Below are 17,981 nucleotides of genomic sequence, written 5' to 3'. Positions count from 1 at the left end.
ATCTTCCCAGGCCCCAGAAAATCCTTCCAATTTGTAATGGGCATGTGACAGTACCAGTTCATGGTGCTTCTCGTGGGCCTGTTTACAGTGCCACGCATGTTCACCAAGTGCATGGCAGCCCACCTCAGGTGTCGAGGTGTACAGATCTTCCCTTACCTAGATGACTGGCTCATAAGGGGTCCATCGAGAATGCAAGTCCAACACAGTATCCAGCTCATATGAGCCACCTGTCAAGCACTGGGCCACGTACTTACCTCTCTGTCATGGTGGACGAAACCATATCATGTGCTGATAGGAGTGACGTTCACAGCCTTGTGGCTAATAATATCATTGGGCTCAGCTGCCTCGGAACTAGGATGGGGAGCCCACCTCGGTGTACTCAGGACCCAACACCTTTGGACTAGGGACAAACTGGCTCTGCACATCAATGTCAGAGATTTTAGAGCAGTCTGACTAGCCGGCGAGGTGTTCTTACTCCACCTCTCCAACAAGGTTGTGCAGGTTCTCACGGACAACACAGCTACGATGTGTTACATCAACAGGTAAGGGAGGACCAGGTCCTTACGCGTATGGGATCTTTCCTTGAGCCACAATTCAGCTGGAGACAGTACACCTTTCTGGGATCAAAAATGCATTAGCGTCTCACCTAAGCAGGTCCATTTGCTGTCACCATGAGTGGACACTCCATCCGGAGGTGACCGACCTCATCTTCCAAAGGTGGGGCACTTCCTGCGTGGACCTCTTTGCAACCAAAGAGTACAGGACATGCAGTCAATTTTGCTCCCTCCAGGGACTCGATGATTCTCTGACCTATGCCTTTCTCCTGTCATAGTTGGACAGTCTCATATATGCTTTTCCCCGATATCTCTGATAGTCAAGAGAAACAGAATACAGGTTATCCTGATGGCATCAGCATGGCTGCGTCAGCATTGGTTTGGGATGCTGCTCGACTGTCAGTGGCCAGCTCTTGGACACTCCCTTCACAGCCGGACCTTCTTTATCAGAACCAGGGTCAGCTGCTCCACCCAGGCCTGGCCTCTGTACCAGACAGAGTGGCTGCTTCATGGCTAAGCAAGGAAGAGCTTAGCTCAGGTTCAGAAGATTGTTGGAAAGCAGAAAACCTTCCACCAGGGCGTCCTACTTGGCCAAGTGGAAGCGCTTTGCTGAGCAGCTCCCCAAAATGTCTCGCCAACAAAATCACCTATCCAGGTGATCATGAACTATTTGCTCCACCTGAAACAAGGTTTGGCTTTCTCGTGCACCTAGCGGCAATATCGGCTTTTCATCCTCCAATTCAAGGCAGTTTTTTCACACAAAATTGCAGCTAGATTCTTCAAAGGCCGAGAGAGGCTTTTCCCTCCACTTCAAGACCTAGTTCCCCAATGGGATCTGAACCTCGTTCACTCCCAGCTCACTGGACCACCATTTGAGCCATTGGCTTCCTGCCCCCTCAGGCACCTGTCATGGAAGGCTGTGTTCCTAGTGGCAATTACCTCAGCGAGCTGAGTCTCAGAGATTAAAGCCCTGATCTCAGAGCCTTCATACATGGTCTTTTACAAAGACAAGGTCCAGCTATGACCTCACCCCACATTCCTGCCAAAGGTAGTATCCCACTTCCATGTCAACTAGGACATCTTTCTATTGGTCTTCTGTCGAAAGTCTCAGCTCCAGTGAGGAGAGGTGTCTCCATTCTCTCACTGTAAGGAGAGCCCTGGCTTTTTACATGAACAGGACCAGGCCTTCTGTTGCTCCACACAACTCTGTCACAATTGCTGACCGAATGAAGGGACATCCAGTGTCATCTCAGGAAATCTTGTCGTGGATCACAGCCTGCATTCAAGCCTGTTATAAGCAGGTGGGGGCCATGCCCCCAACATCCTTGTAAGTCCACTCCACGAGGGCTCAGGCATCTTCAGCGGCTATCCTGGCACATGGTACCAATACAGGACGTCTGCAGAGCCACTACACGGTCTTTAGTACATACCTTCATGTCCCACTATGCCATCATGCAGCAAGCTTGAGACAACACTGGCTTTGGCAGAGTGGTGTTACAATTGTCACATCCATGAACTGACTACCTGCCTCCGGAGGTACTGCTGGTAAGTCAGCTAATTCAGAATGGACATGAGCAAGCACTCAAAGAAGAATGGTTATTTACTTTGTAACTGTTCTTTGAGATGTGTTGCTCATGTCCATTCCACAACCCACCGTCCTTCCCCTCAGTCAGAGTTCTAGTAAGAAGGAACAGAGAGGGAGGGAGGCTGGCAGCATCCTATACACAGGCACATATGTACACTGCTGCAGAGGGCACTGGATACCACTAGGGGAAAACTTTCCAGCACCGGTGCATGTGGTGCACATACATCTAATTCAGAATGGACATGAGCAACACATCTCAAAGAACAACAGTTACGAGGCAAGTAACCATTCTTCCGCCTCTCATGACATCAGTTCAACCTACCATTCCAGCCTGGTGTTGTTAAAGTTGGTTATATGTGGTGAGATAAGGAGTGCCCACTACCCCAACATAATATGTTGTTAAGATAGATTTATTAAAATATCCAGTACATGAATAAATACAAATTCTGAATTTTTTGAAAGTCAAACGTTAAAGACATCTTCTAAATAATCCATGTCATCTAGAAAAGTAAAACTGCATTATAAACATTTTTGTAAAATATTTAAAACATCAGGAAACTAATTCAAGATATTCTGAGGAAAGAGATCCCAACTGAAGCCTCAGTGGACAACAGACACTTAGGCACCAATCTTCAATGACCCGAGGTACTTTTGAAAATCTCACTAGGTGACTATCTGTATCATTAGGTGCCTAAATACCTTTAAGAATCTGCCCCTTAGTATTAATAGGAATTAAGAAAATCATCCACATATTGAGACTAGAGGAATTTTTATACTTTAATACAGAACTGTGCTTCATACGCAGTGGTCCAAAAAAACAAAAACAAAAAAAAACACCTCCCATCCAGAACAGAAGTCTCTACCTACTGCTATCTTTACTTCAAATGTAACTTTTTAGAACCAAACTTCTGCATATAATTGATTGGATTCCTCTTTATGCTGGTTAGTTATTTCCATTACTTTCTGACTGGACAATGAAAAAACTTTTTTCCTGGCCTAACATATTGCTGCTTTGTTCAGATTGTAAACTCTACAACACAGGCATTTCTAGCTCTAAACAAAGATCTACTATTAGAATTGTTATAAAGCAACAACACACTTGGGGGGTTAGAGGGAAGGTGGTAAACCTTATATTTTAGGCCTGAGCTTTTAAGAGTGAGTGCACAAATTGTTGGTATGTTGACCCTGGCTTGTATGGAACAAGAATTGCCACTTTAAAGTGTCATTTTACAGTAACCTGTTTTTATTGTAGCCATTATTGAATGAGGGCCCAATCCTGGTTGGTATTGAAAATGCTTTGAGCCCTAAAACTGTGATAGTCTAATAATGATTTAACTCTGGGCTTAATACTGTGAGATGCTGACCATCCTCAACTCCCACTGAAGTCAATGGGCGTTGAAGATTCTTGTCATTTTACAGGATCAGCTGTTGTCTGTGAGTTTTTAAAACAGGGCTTTTAAAATGTCAAGTGCTGTATGAATGCTAATCTCTTAGTTTAAGCAGCACTAAAATATTTAAAAATATACAACAGCTCAGGACTGTTGCTGTATTATAGTATAAATGAATTTTTTTCACCTAAAAACACATTTGCCAGAAAGTCTTGCATGTTAATATAGTATAAACAGTATTTTTTTTTTTTTTTTTTTAAAGAACAGGCATCAGAATTAACCTATGCTTTGGAGCATGTGCTGAGTTATTCCCATAATATCAATCTAAAGACTTGTGCTACTAGGAAATCATCCCTATTACGTGTACATTAATCAACCTATTAAAAATCATCAGTGGGGGCAATCAGTCCCCTGTATTTTAACTAATGAAACATACTGTGCTTAATTTGATTATATAGGAGGGGTGTCAACATTTTTGTTTCAGAGTAAAATAGACTAGATCTCAAACTAAAAGTATGTGCAGTAATATTTAAGAATAAATTTACATTGTATTTGAAGGGGTTTTTTTTACAGCTTTTTCTTTAAAAGATAAAAATCTGGTGAAGTCCTGGCGCCACTGAAGTCAATGGGCGTTCTACCAACTGTTGGTGCAGGATTTCACCTCACATGTTAAGAATTTCTTGCTCGCACATATAGGGTATTTAGTAAGGCAGAACACATTCAGCACTTTTTGGGACTATTCTTTCATTTTACCAAGGAATATCATCACAAAAGTTTTAGAGTAGTACATCTACTTGAAAGATACAAAAATCACTAATACATAAATACATGATGTACATAAGGAAACCTGAAGCAATACAATCCACTAATAGCCTGGAACCAACAGGATGAACCCCAGTCTTTTCATACGTGATTTAATTACCAAAATAATAGGTCCACTACACTATAGTGAAACCACTAATATACACTTTTTGTACACTGGAGCCAGTGATTGACTTGACACTTCCATTTACCCATTTCAGTTTTCATGTCAAACTCTGGGATTTGTCTCCCCCACCCATTATTAATTCTGGTACGTTTATCCACACCCTAGCTACAAAGATAGTTTAAAGAAGGGACTGGGTAGTAGATACTTGAGAAGCTAAGGTCTGTGAAACTGCCCTTCCCAGGTTGGTATTTGTGAACATATGGCTTATTTAGAGATAATATGCATCAATTCTGACTGGCTCTTGATTTTTTCCTAGAGATTTATATTTAGTATCTTTAAGATCTAAATTACAAATCAGCATGTGCAACTGATGAAGGAACAATGTATTGGACTGTGACCCCTTAAATGCAACTGAAGAGTGGTACATACTACTTAAGGAGGAATTATCATCCAGCCCTCATTGAACTAAATAATGATCAGTAAAAGCAAAGATTAAGAAACGGCCAGGGTAGTAGAGGCAAAAGACAGGCAAAGATAATGGAAAAATTGGGGCATTAAAAGATAACCCTGCCCCATACATCCTTTCAGTCTCCTCCACATATTTCTGCAGATGTGAGTGAGCTGGTAAACTGATTCTGGTATTAAATTCAGAGAACCACTTTAAATGTTTTGTAAAGGATCTGTTTCAATAGCATTTGGGGGGGTGGGGGGGGGGGGAGCCTTGTACAATAGTTGAAACATAATGAAGATTTCTATAATTATCCTATCTGCTAATCTCAGTATTTCAGATACTCAGGGCTTGGCTACACTCATGTCTATGCTGGCAAAACTTTTGTCGCTCAGGGGTGTGATTAAAACGACATATATTGAACGACATATACACTGAACGACATATATTTTGCCAGCAAGAGCAAACGTAGCCACATTATGTCAGCAGGGGAAAGATCTCCCACCGACATAATAAAATTACCTAAAAGAGCGGCGGTAACTATGTCAGCAGGAGAGCTCTCCTGCCAACAGAACGCTGTCTACACTTGCACTTATGCCAGCAAAACTTAAGTCACTCAGCACGGTGTTTTTTTCACATCCTTGAGTGACAAAAGTTTTGCCAGCATAAGTGTGAGTGTAGACAAGCCCTCAGAAAAAAAAAGAAACACTTCTCTGCATGAATTCCATCAGTAAATTAGATGTATGGCATAGCATTTCCATTGCTGCTTGCAAGTTGTTGCACAGATCTTGATAAACAAACTGCAAGATGTCTGAAATATGGATCAAAGTTACTTCAGTTACCACTGACAATACAGGTTTGCTAAATGAAATCATAATTATCACTATCATCATAGAAATTAGCATCACTGTTAGAGGGTTTATAGACTGGAGCAATTCCTTAGACTGTCCTCTTTCCTTCTCACTGCCTTTGTTATATACCTTCCCTTTTGAAATCAGTTTAATTTTTGGAGTAAGGATCTTGTTAATCTGACCAATTTCACTTTTGGACCACACATCCTTCAACAGCTGTCCTATGCGTGGATAAACTTCAACAGGTTTCATATCTGGTAGTTGCTTTTGTTTCAAGGTGTTTACACGTTGGCGCACATCATCTATCTTTTCAAGGAAAATAAGTGGAGACTCCTCTTCTTGAACAGATGTGTTCAATGACATTAAATCAAGCTGTTCTTCTCGTATTCTTTTCATGTTTTCAATAAGGGGTGCATATTCCTCAGAAATATGAGCATTAACTTCATCCAAAGCAGCGAGCAAAGCTTGCTTTTTATGCTCCAGTGTGTCATTAAGTTTCTTAAAATACTGCAATACAGCTTTCTTATCGTCTTGAACACTATTTTCACAGTGAGATTTCTGTTCTTCCAACTTTTCAATGAGCAAACATACATTAGTCCAGTGTTTATCAGTTAATTGCTGAAGGAGTTTCCCAGGAGTCTCCTTTTCTTTCATGTAGGCACTCTGAAGGTCATCTATGGGATGACCATGATGTTTACCTATTGTAAGACAATGGCCACACACTAATTTTCTGTCCAAAAGACAATAAACATTTAATGGCTGCCTATAATGTTCACTACACATTGCAACATCTGGGTGGTCTTCTTGCTGATATTTTTCAATTATAGCCTTTAATGCAAAGTTGATAGGTAATGATTCAGTACCAGATGGAGGAATTTCAACAATACTTCTACAATTAGGACACTTCAGTGGAAGTCTTAGTGGTCTCCATATGGAAAAGTTGCTTGACAGCTGAAGAACACTTTCCAGACAATTTCTACAAAATGTGTGAGAACACGGTAGTACACGTGGGTCTTCAAATATACTATAGCAAATGGAACAAGTTAATTCTTCTTCAAAATGATGCATTTCCTATTAAAAAAAAAAAAAAAGAGCCGTTTATACAACTTAGGTTATAATGAACTGGTTTAAGATACACTACAATTGTAATGACCAGTCTATAATAACATGGAATGTATCAACCAATGTCCTAGATCTAAACTGTTACTTTAGCTGTTACTCCTCAGTGTCTGCAGCTTTCCTAGTGTTCCTGCTTTCCTTGTACGGGGGGAGAGGAGAGAGAGGAGGATTATGGTAAATAACTTTATAGCTGGGTAATTCGTTTTAGCATAGAGTTAGTTAGATGGCAATTTTGGGATAAGAGATTCCTCCTGTACAGGGAGATTTTGATAACCAAGTAAAAGGGCCAGGGAACACTTGATAGTGTAATATTAATTATTGTATTTGTTGCTAACAGCAGCCAAAATCAGTAGGCCTTTCTACAGGTCTCTGCAGTCTTGGCATGATTAAGGCTGGAGAGGAGGGGAGCCTCTTGCTCAACCTTTGCCTGATCCTGCACGCTTCCCTGATAAAGTCTCTGTTGAATGTGCTGATCTGTGTTTTAGGAGAAAAGCAACAAGCTTATCTATGTATGCCCTCTAAGAGATGTTTCTCAAGACCTCAAGAAATGCAGATTCAGCAGGAACTCATTAGTACTGTGAGGCAGCCTCTTGCTTAGCTTTTGAAACTGCTTGCCCAACAAGTTTTTTTCATGATATATTATTGTCTACTAACAAGGATAAATGGGGGGATAGGTTTGGACTCTCTGGGATCTGTTCTTGGACACAGCTTCGGCATATTCCATTGACAGCTGGAACATCAGGCCAGTCGGAAAGCCATCGCAGTTTCCAGTTGAAAGCCACCCCAAACTTTGGTACTTATTGAGGGTTGGGGGCCTGTTGCAGACGTGTGTAAATACTTGAGCCTAAGTAAAGTATAGCTTTAAAGTAAGAACACTCGTGTTATACTATTTCTACCAACCCAGCTATTGGCTGAACAGCTGTGCCTCCATTTGATTTATTTCCTAACACCCTTGCACAGAGTAAAGTTACCAAGAGCTTTGGGGTGGCAGAACTCCAGGTAATGCCCCACTCCATTACCCTCACAGTTTGGGGACACCTAGTATGCCCAAGATCCCTGAGCTTCAAGTCCTGCACTGCCTGCCCCTGGGTCTTCCCAGTTAGTGATCCTGGCATATATAATCACTTTCCCTCCATGTGTGAGATTTGTTCTTTTTCACCTCAAACATGCACATTCCAACTCCGAAGACATCTGATGGAGTATTCCCATAAGGCCCCAGTCTGACCCTAAACTTTCTAAGCCCTCTGTACATAGACCAGAGCCACCAGGTAGTGTTCCTCCAGACCTAGCCATTTCTAGCCCTAGATCATTAGATCCCAGGCCTAAGGACTCTAGCAGGCAGAGATGAGAGGAAGGTAAAGGAACACCCTCCTCAGAAGCAGGAGAAATCCCACCCTCCCCTCAGTCTGGTGAGATTCCACACCCAGTATGAGCATGTCTAAAGGTCACAGGGAACAATGGGCTGTAATGGGGGCACTAAGTCACGCATACTACAAAATCACCACCTGCTCAAGGGGGGGGATTCCCAATCATAGCAGCCCCAAGGGAGAAAAAATGAGCAAACACTGAGTTTACCAGTGGTACCACACCACAAGGAGGAGGACTTGGTGGTTCCAACACACAGCAGGTGGTATCAATGCTTCAACACATGTCTGCACTGTCAGTTTTGCCTAGAGACTGAAGTCCCCCTCACTCTCCATCTGCTAACCTGGTTATACCATCCTCTATGACCTAACAGTTTATACTGACCCAGAGTTGACGATACTCTCTCTCTGAACCAATAATTCCCAGAGTTGCTTACACAGTTGGTGCGCTATTTACCAGTCTCATCTACCAGTCATGGTATCATAAGATTTGGTACCAACAGCTCCACCCCTAGAATCCAAGCACTTGTGCTCCTCCAGCAGCCTTGAGGCCCATGCAGTGGGTCCTCCAAGCATCGTGAGATTGCCCCCAACAGGAGTTTAAGAGTCTCCTGAGCACCCTCTCACTCACAAAATAAACTATGTGGTTTAGGACTAAAGATACCCACCTTGTATGGCTACAGAGGGCACCACCTCTAACCATAAGAACCAATATACTGCCCTTGTAGGGGTGCTTGGAACTCTTACTTTAGACCTCCTGACTTTAAGGGATCTGAGCAGAGTTCAGTGAGAGATCACCTTCCAAGGCACCTCAGCCCCCTGAGGAATGCTATGAGGAGAAAGAACAGCCCCAAGCAACCATACCTATTCAATATACCTGCAGCTATCTCATCCTCATCTCCTAATGAGGCAGTTGAACTGACTTCACCATTGCCATCTGATGACCACAAAAAATTTCAGAACCGCCTGAGGAGGACCATGGGCTCTTCCAGAGTCCCCTGGAGGAGGTTCAGGATCCTGTCTATAAGCTTCTGGACATCCTCCTGAACAAATAGGACATAGGAAGTAGGCACTTTCAGTCAACTAAACCGTATTGGAACAGCCAAGATAATTTGGCACACTCCAGCCTTCTATACCTTTACCCTGAAAAGGACACAGAAAAGATACCTTGTTCCATCTAAAGGGCAGAGTATTTGTTTTCCAATCCCACCCCAAATTCCTTAGTGTTCCAGGCAGTCAGTGAATTCAACAGATTGCATCAGCCTAGATCCACTCCTTCCAACAAGGATGCCAGAAAATTGGACCGCCTTGGAAGACAGTTTTCTTCTGCCAGCCTATAATTTCATATAATGAATTATCGAAAACAGAGATCTTCGGAAGTTGACGAAGGTCCTGGTTTATAAGGCTGTCATGCTGACCACCCTCCTCTACTGCACTGAAACCTGGACTGTCTACCAATGCCACATTAAGTCCGTTGAGAGCTTCCAGCAGCAGTGCATGCATCGAATCCTGGGGGTCAAATGGGAGCATCGCCGGATCAGCGTGAGCATCCTCCATGAAGCTGCGTCCACCAGCATTGAAGCCTTGCTCTTGAGAAATCAACTCCGATGGACGGCCACTGTGTCCAGATGTCCGAGAATCGCCTCCCTTGCCAGGTTCTCTTCTCCCAGCTTGCCATTGGCCCACACTCAAAGGGTGGCCAACGGAAACCGTACAAGGCCACACTCAAGGTTGCCCTTAAGCAGGTAGGTATCAACATCAATGACTAGGAGGAGCAAGCTGCTGACCACTCGGTGTGTCCCACCAGGTCCATCAAGATGTGCACCACTTCAAGGCCCAACGACTCGACACTGAGGAAGAATGGCAGCGGTGGAGGAAGGAGAAGGAGATCAACCTGTGGTTGCGAATCCCACTCCCTCACGCAACAACATGCCCCCACTGCCTAAGAATGTGTGCATCCAGAATTGGGCTCCTCAGTCATCTGAAGACCCACCAAGTCTGACAGATATCTTCCTCGACTCGATATCTTCCGCCGCCACCAGTAATGAATTATCAGGCACTGATGTCTAAATAATACTTTATTCATTTTAATAAATTGTCTGAGTTTGCTAACAAGCTCCCATAGAAGCTCAGGCCTCAATTTAAGGCTATTCTTGTTGAAGGGAAGCTGATAACCAGATTGTCGTTCCAGGCAGCATTGATGCAGCTGACATGGCTTCCCACTCCATGACAATTTTGGTTATTATAAGGTGGTTCATGTGGCTTCACTCATCTGGGTTTCTCCAAGGATGTTGAAGCTAATGTGGATGACTTCTCCTTTGAGTGCAAGAATCTGTTCAGTGCCAAAATTGATGAGTTGTTACACACCCCCAAAGACTCCTGAGCAACCCTCTGCTCCTTCGGGGACACACCCCCAGCATCTTCGAATAAGTACTCCAAATCACCTTTATATAGACAACATCCTTTTCTTCAGCCCTTTCACCTCATAGCGCCTATGAAACTTCGAGGAAACACCAGAGGGTATACTGCAGCAGAAGGAATGCCCTGCAGTTGTTTCCCCATCATTCCCATCCTCCTGCCAAAAAATCATTTTGATGGGACCTTTGAGAGCTGCCAACCCGTCTTCACACAGCCAGATAGCCTCACCCCTTTCAGTGGCTTCCTGGCCCATTTCTTCACAATGTAGCAACATCACATCAGATATATGGGTCTTAGAGATCATCTCCACCAGGATACTCTATAGAATCCCTTTCCATTCCTGCATCACCACCTTCTCTATTCCTCTTCAGGGACTTCTCCGACAGGCGGTAGACTTCCTTCTCCAGCTTGGAGCTATAGAGTCCATGCCTGCTCAATGCAAGGGAAGGCCCGTCCCGATACCTGTCCTTTTTGTGGCATGAGGGCGACCCTGGCACATGGTTACCTGGTGTGCGCCAGGCTGCTGCCCCTATTCCTGTTCCTCCAGAACCTCTTCCTGAGGTTCTGGCTGCAGTTCTCCTCACACCTGTTCTTGTATGCACACCCCATCGGTGGCCCCACAAAGTCATGGGACCTCCTCATCAACCTCCTCCTAGCACTGGCCAAAGTGGCCATTTATACCACCAGGGAGAGGATGTTGGCTGAGGTGGTGCTCTGTGACTATAAGGCCTATTTCCGTTCCTGTCTGATCATGCAACTGGGCAGAGTTAATCATAGAATCAGAATATTAGAGTTGGAAGGGACCTCAGGAGGTCATCTAGTCCAACCCCCTGCTCAAAGCAGGACTAACCTCAGCTATATCATCCCAGCCAGGGCTTTGTGAAGCCTCAGCTTAAAAACCTCTAAATATGGAGATTCCACCACCTCCCTAGGTAAGCCCATTCCAGTACTTCACCACCCTCCTAGTGAAAAACTTTTTCCTAATGTCCAACCTAGACCTCCACAACTGCAACTTGAGACCGTTGCTCCTTGTTCTGTCATCTGCCACCACCGAGAACAACCTAGCCCCATCCTCCCTGGAACCCCCTTTCAGGTAGTTAAAGGCCGCTATCAAATCCCCCTCATTCTTCTCTTTTGCAGACTAAACAAGCCCAGTTCCCTCAGCCTCTCCTCATAAGTCCTGTGCTCCAGCCCCTAATCATTTTTGTTGCCCTCCGCTGTACTCTCTCCAACTTGTCTACATCCTTTTTGTAGTTGGGGGGCCCAAAACTGGACACAATACTCTAAATGCGGCCTTACCAATGCCAAATAGAGGGGAATAATCACTTCCCGCGACCTGCTGGCAATGCTCCCCCTAATGCAGCCCAATGTGCTATTAGCCTTCTTGACAACCCTGGCACACTGCTGACTCATATCCAGCTTTTTATCCACTGTTACCCCCAGGTCCTTTTCTGCAGAACTCCTGCCTAGCTCGTCGGTCCCCAGTCTATAGCTGTGCATGGGATTTTTCCTTCCTAAGTGGAGGACTCTGCACTTTTCTTTGTTGAACCTCATTAGATTTCTTTTGGCCCAGTCCTCCAGTTTGTTTAGGTCCTTCTGTATCCTATCCCTACCTTCCAGGGTATCTACCATTCCCCCCAGCTTAGTGTCATCCGCAAACTTGCTGAGGGTGCAATCTACCCCATCTTCCAGATCATTAATGAAGATGTTGAACAAAAACGGCCCCAGGACCGACCTCTGGGGCACTCCGCTTGTGATCGGTTGCCATCTAGACATGGAGCCATTGATCACTACTCGTTGAGCCCTATGCTCTAGCCAGTTCTCTATCCATTTTATAGTCCATTCATCCAACCCATACTTCTTTAACTTGCTAATAAGAATACTGTAAGAGTCAGTATCAAAAGCTTTGCTAAAGTAAAGGTATATCACATCTACCGCCTTCCCTACATCCACAGAGCCAGTCACCTCATCATAGAAAGCAATCAGGCTGGTCAGGCATGACTTTCCCTTGGTGAATCCATGTTGACTGTTCCTGATCACCTTCCTCTCTTCCAAGTGCCTTAAAATGGATTCCTTAAGGACCTGCTCCATGATTTTTCCAGTGATTGAAGTGAGGCTGACCGGTCTGTAGTTCCCTGGATCCTCTTTCCTCCCTTTTTTGAAGATGGGCACTATATTTGCTTTTCTCTGGGCCTTATCAACTAGCTCCTTAGACACCTTTGAGGAGCAGTGGGAGGTGTCTGGGGTTCTCTACTTGGTGTCCCCTTCAAGTTCCCTCTGTTTAACTCTTTGATCTTCATGCCTGTTCCTGTTTTCTCATTTGTCATCCCCCTAATTTAGTTGAGTTCCAGGCTTAGTAGCTCCTTCCCTGAGGCTAGGGGAGAGGCCCCACATTCCAGAACCCAAATAGGACAAGGGAAGGGTTTCTATTCAAGATGCTTCCTCGTTCCCAAGAAGAAGAGAGAGGCTGGAAACCCCGTCCTGGATCTTAGATAACTGAATGTCTTCATATGTCATTCGAGATTCAGGATGACCACTGTGGCAGCTAATCCTCTCCCTAAACAGTTTGCAGATTTGAGTTTACTGGATGCCTATTTTCATGTAGACATTCATGCAGCGCACAGGAAGTTCCTTCACTTTACAGTAGACATATTACAGAGTTTTTTGGTCTCATGACAGCCCCAAAAGTTTTCACAAAGGTAGTCTCCATGGTAGCGGCATACCTGTGTCACCAGAGCTGTCCAGTATTTCCTTATCTCAATGACTGCTGTTCATGGGTAGGTCATCTTGGGAAGTTCAATTGAAAGTCCTCTCCATCCTCAGCCTCTCAGAACACCAGGTAAATTTAGAGAAGAATACTTTGCAGATTACAGTTTTTATTGGAACAACTCTGAACTTGACTTGGGCCAAAGCTTAGGACAGATTCCTTGTAATGAGGGACCTCATCACCCAACTTCAACTGAGCCCACAGAGAGCAGCTCAATCCTGCCTGGTCCTTTGAGGCCACATGGATGCCTGTACTTACATGACACCCTTCACAAGGCTCCACATTTGGTGCCTTTAGGCATGATTATAGATGTTTTACACTTTGAACAGAGACCTCCTAGATAAACGAGTCTTGATTCCCCAGAGCCTCCTGACATCATTCACCTAGTGGGAAAATAACAGTTACTAACCTTTCATAACTGTTGTTCTTTGAGATGTGTTGCTCATATCCATTCCATGTTAGGTGTGTGCATGCCCTCATGCATGGCTGTGGAAGATTTGTTGCCTTCGTGATAGATGTGGAGCCCTGCACTCATGCAGTGATATAGGAGGCCGCCGGCCCTGCACCCCCTTGGCTCCTTCTCACTGTCAGCTCTGATGGCAGGGACGGAGGGTGGCTCATGGAATGAACATGAGCAACACATCTCAAAGAACTATAGTTACGAAAAGTTAGTAACCATTTTTTTCTTTTTCAAGTGCTTGCTCCTGTTGAATCCATGGTAGGTGACTCACAAGCAGTATCACTGGATGTGAGCTCAGAGTTCATGGATGAGCCATTTGCAATACTGCTCTACCAAAGTTGGCATTGTCCCAGGCCTGCTGGGTAATAGCCTAATGAGACATGAACATATGAACTGAAGACCATGTAGCAGCTCTGCAAATGTCCTGGATCAGCATCTGCGCAAGGAAGGCTGCTGATGAGGCTTGTGTGATGTTCCCCCTCTGCAATCTGGGCTGGTGTGAAGCTGTGTCACCCCAATTCCTCACTCCTGGGCCCTGATTTACCCCACTTTGCTGTGTAAACCACTCACTCCTGAGTCAGCCCACACCCAGCCTCCTGTGAGTAATTAGTGCCTGACCCAATGAAGGAGTGCTTCTAGCAAGCCGCTCATGAGATTAACCCCCAGCAAACATCCCCAGTCCCAGCTGCAACCCTGGGAATTGCTGTCTTACAGGGTTCAGTAGTACACACTGCACCCTGCAAGCTCATTTACATTTGTCCATCAATTTATCAAAAAAATTGATATGCACCAGCTCTGTCACTCTAAGTGAAGTCTCTGCAAACACTCAATTCACATGCACTGTTTTAGATAAAACAAATAAGTTTATTGACTACAGCAAGATTTTAAGTGAATCTAAGTCAGATTACTACTAAGTCAAGGAGTTAGTCACAATCAACTAAAAGATAACTCGCATCCTAAACTAAGATTAATAGTTCAGTCTGTATTCAGCTTACCAGACAGGCGTTGCGATGCCTCTTGCAACCAGACCTCCCGCCCCTCCCCCACTGTGAGTAGATTCTCAGTCTTTGGTGTTGTTTAGGATTCCAGGGGAGACCACCGGTGACAAAGATGCCTCAGCTTTTAACCAGTTTCCCCAACACCCCTGGGGTCAGGTGATCAGCCCTGTCCGGCAATGGTCATGATTTCTTCCACTTGAGCCAAAGTGCTCACAGGTGCTTAGGCCAGTCCATTGTTCCTCTATGCATGCCTCTGCTGGGCGTGGAAACACACCTTTGTGTTCATCGGCATCTATTCAAGCTATGGGAGACATATTTGGGGATATGACACAGCAGTTTCATATCTGTACATATGTATGACATTGCAGGAAACATGCTACAATAATGTTCAGTGTGTCATGAGCATTCTAAAAACACCTTACATGGCATACTTTGCATCAGACAATACACAGTAACACTGTAAGGGTGAACATGAATGATAAACAAATCACCTCATAAGGATGTACAATGTGTCACATCTCCCCTCTTACAGAACTGCAGGAGGGTTAGCCACTGGCTAATTCAGAGGCAGAATATCGGGGTTCTCTTGGTATTTAGCCATCAAAGCGATGAGGCAGCTTGCCTCAGTTTCCCCGATTGCCATTCTTAGCAGGATCACAGGCTTTTTCCATAAATCTATGCATAATACATATAACTAGAAGGGTCAACATGAGTATTCCGATTTCCATGACAAAGTTTAGCACAATGGTTCTCAAATGCGGTCACCGTGGCCGAATGCAGCCACCAGAGGGTTTCTGTGCAGCCATGAGCAGCTGGGGAGGGACAAGAATCCACCCGGCTCACCCAGGTTTCACTTGACCACAAGCCGGGACTTGTTGGGAGCAGCCCCGCAGGGTGAATAACCCCCAGCCCCTAGTTCCCAGAAGCACCTTCCGCCGCTGGACTGTAGTGCCAAGGTAAGCGGCCTTCCCTCCCCGTGTGTGCGCCTCAGGGTCCGCACCCCTCACTGCCAGTCACTAGCTGTCCGCCAGTGCCTGGGGTCCCGACTCCCACCCCTTCCCTCCCTGCCTTTCCGGTACTCACTCCCCTTTCTTCCCTGCCAGCCGCTCAATTGCCTCCGCATGCGGGTCTGACTCCTCCCATTCACCTCCCTCTCCCCCCATCCCCGCTCTCCCTGCCAGCCACGCCAATGCCTCTGGGTCCCGACTTCCACCCACTTCCTTCCCTGCCTTTCTGGCACCCACCGTCTTTTCCTCCCTCCCTCCCTGCCAGCCACTCGATTGCCCCCAGGGTCCTTGCATTCATCCACTCATCCTCCCCTCCCTGCAACCATGCAAGTGACCCCCAGAGCCCCCTCCCTAAGCTGCAGTTCTTCCCCCCCAAAGCAGACCCCTCCCTGCCTCCTGCCAGGTGGCTCAGAGCAGTTGCTGCACCTGTAGCCAGATTGGCTGCTCTGCAGGGAAGAACAAGTAACTCCCTCCAGCCACCTGGCAGGAGCTGCAGTTCTTCATGCACCCCACTCACCTCTCACCTGAAAGGGCTTGAAAGGTGAGTGGGGCAAGTGAGGCAGCCTTTCCATTTAAAGAGCTCCTCAACTTTTGCTAATATTCTGAGCCACACAATTGATGCATCAAAACCTAGAACTTATTATTTGAACATGTGTATGTGCATGTTTATTTGATTTTCCTAACATTAACAGAGTATATTAGGAAAAATTGTCAATGCGGCCACCAGCCATAGTTGGTGGTCACACTCTGAGGCCACCAAAAGAATTGTTACAAGAACCACTGGTTTAGCATCAGTACCAAATTTGTTATAGATGGACACTTACAAGCATGTTCATTATACCACACTCTTTGTTCAGGCAGTCCGGTTTCAGAGTTGGTTGGTTTAACCCTTCTTGCCCTTATGAACCCTTGCTTGTGGTTAGTCCCAGACTTTCTTTCCAGCCAGTGTTTCCCCTGCCTGGACCTTTGGGATTTTGGTGCCTTAGGGTCTGGTGAGATAAGAGTTTGGGGGGGAATCCTGCATGCTAGTTGGCCTTTTGTGGCTCTGTCCCCCAGCTCCAGGACTATACATGTGTAGAAAGTCCTTCTCCTTCATTGGGGTGCTTGGTGGTGGATCTCATCCTCAGCTGCAGCACTACACCTGTAGAAAGTTCCTCTCCTTCCTTGGGGTCGCTCGGTGGTCTTCACCCCCAGCAGTGCATTCTTTCCCACCCCCTTTTCCTAAAGGGTTATTTGTTCTTTTTTGGGCTGGGAATGTCTGCAGCTTGTAGATGTAGCAACCCAGGTGATTCCTTTGTGTTACCTGCCTGGGGAAATGTCCCCTCGCCCCTGCCAGCAAGCTGATTCGAATGCTCACAGACATGTTCTTCTGCAGTGGAAACTAGATCCTCCCATCTTAAAGAGGCAGTGTTAATTTCCACCAGCACACAGGATGAGCATCCTGAAAACCTGGGACAGGAGTTTGGGGCTCTCTGTCACCTCCTACTTTATACCCGAGGGGACAATCGTGTGTCTACTCCCTTCTGGAAAGCCAGCCACACAACTCTCTCTCAAAATCTTAGCCACAGGCTGAGTATCAGGGTACAAAGACCCTGAATCCACCACCGTGTCTTGGGCATTCCCTCCCAAGTGATTGCTGGCAGAGGCACTTTTGCTTGTTCATAACAGAACTGGACGCAGGCAGTTAGCCATGAGGAGATCCTCTGGGAGGATATGGGAGACCTTTCTTCCTTTCTGCCACCACGACGAAGAGCTGCATCAACCTTCAGAAGGATTAGTCCTTTCGCTGTAGAAGGCCAAGGCCCGTCTAAATCTAGGGTGTGCAACCTATGCTCCTCACTGGATCTGTGCAGTTTCAGGAAGAACACAGGCAGGAATATATCCTAGATTTTGTGGATCTGTGACACCACCTTTGGTAAGAAGGTTCGGTGGGGTTACAACTGGACTTTGTCTTTATAAAAGAATGTGAAAGGTGGCTTCAAGGTGAGAGCTCTGATTTAGGAAACCCTTCGTGCGGAGGTGACCACCACCAGGAAGGAAACCTTTCAAGAGAGGAGCAGCAAAAAGCAGGATGCTAATGGCTCGACAGGGCAG

General features: G+C 45.5%; 1 protein-coding gene across 2 annotated transcripts in view; it reads right to left on the bottom strand.

Moving 5' to 3' along the window:
* Nucleotides 1-3,831: 3,831 nt before the first annotated feature.
* Nucleotides 3,832-17,981, bottom strand: part of TRIM59 (tripartite motif containing 59) — a 34,310-nt gene continuing 20,160 nt past the window's right edge. For both annotated transcript variants that reach the window (XM_067544728.1, XM_067544814.1), the window contains exon 2: nt 3,832-6,825. In XM_067544728.1, coding sequence (XP_067400829.1) covers nt 5,593-6,822 — 1,230 coding nt within the window. In that variant the 5' untranslated portion in view covers nt 6,823-6,825 and the 3' untranslated portion in view covers nt 3,832-5,592. The remainder of the gene's footprint in view (nt 6,826-17,981) is intronic.

The sequence above is a fragment of the Emydura macquarii genome, unplaced genomic scaffold (assembly GCF_026122565.2).
Source record: "Emydura macquarii macquarii isolate MOO-44397 ecotype Brisbane River unplaced genomic scaffold, CSIRO-AGI_Emac_v2 contig_18, whole genome shotgun sequence".
Classification (NCBI taxonomy): domain Eukaryota; kingdom Metazoa; phylum Chordata; order Testudines; family Chelidae; genus Emydura; species Emydura macquarii.
The sequence above is the reverse complement of the archived record's forward strand: the minus strand, read 5'-3'. Positions and strand labels throughout refer to the sequence as shown.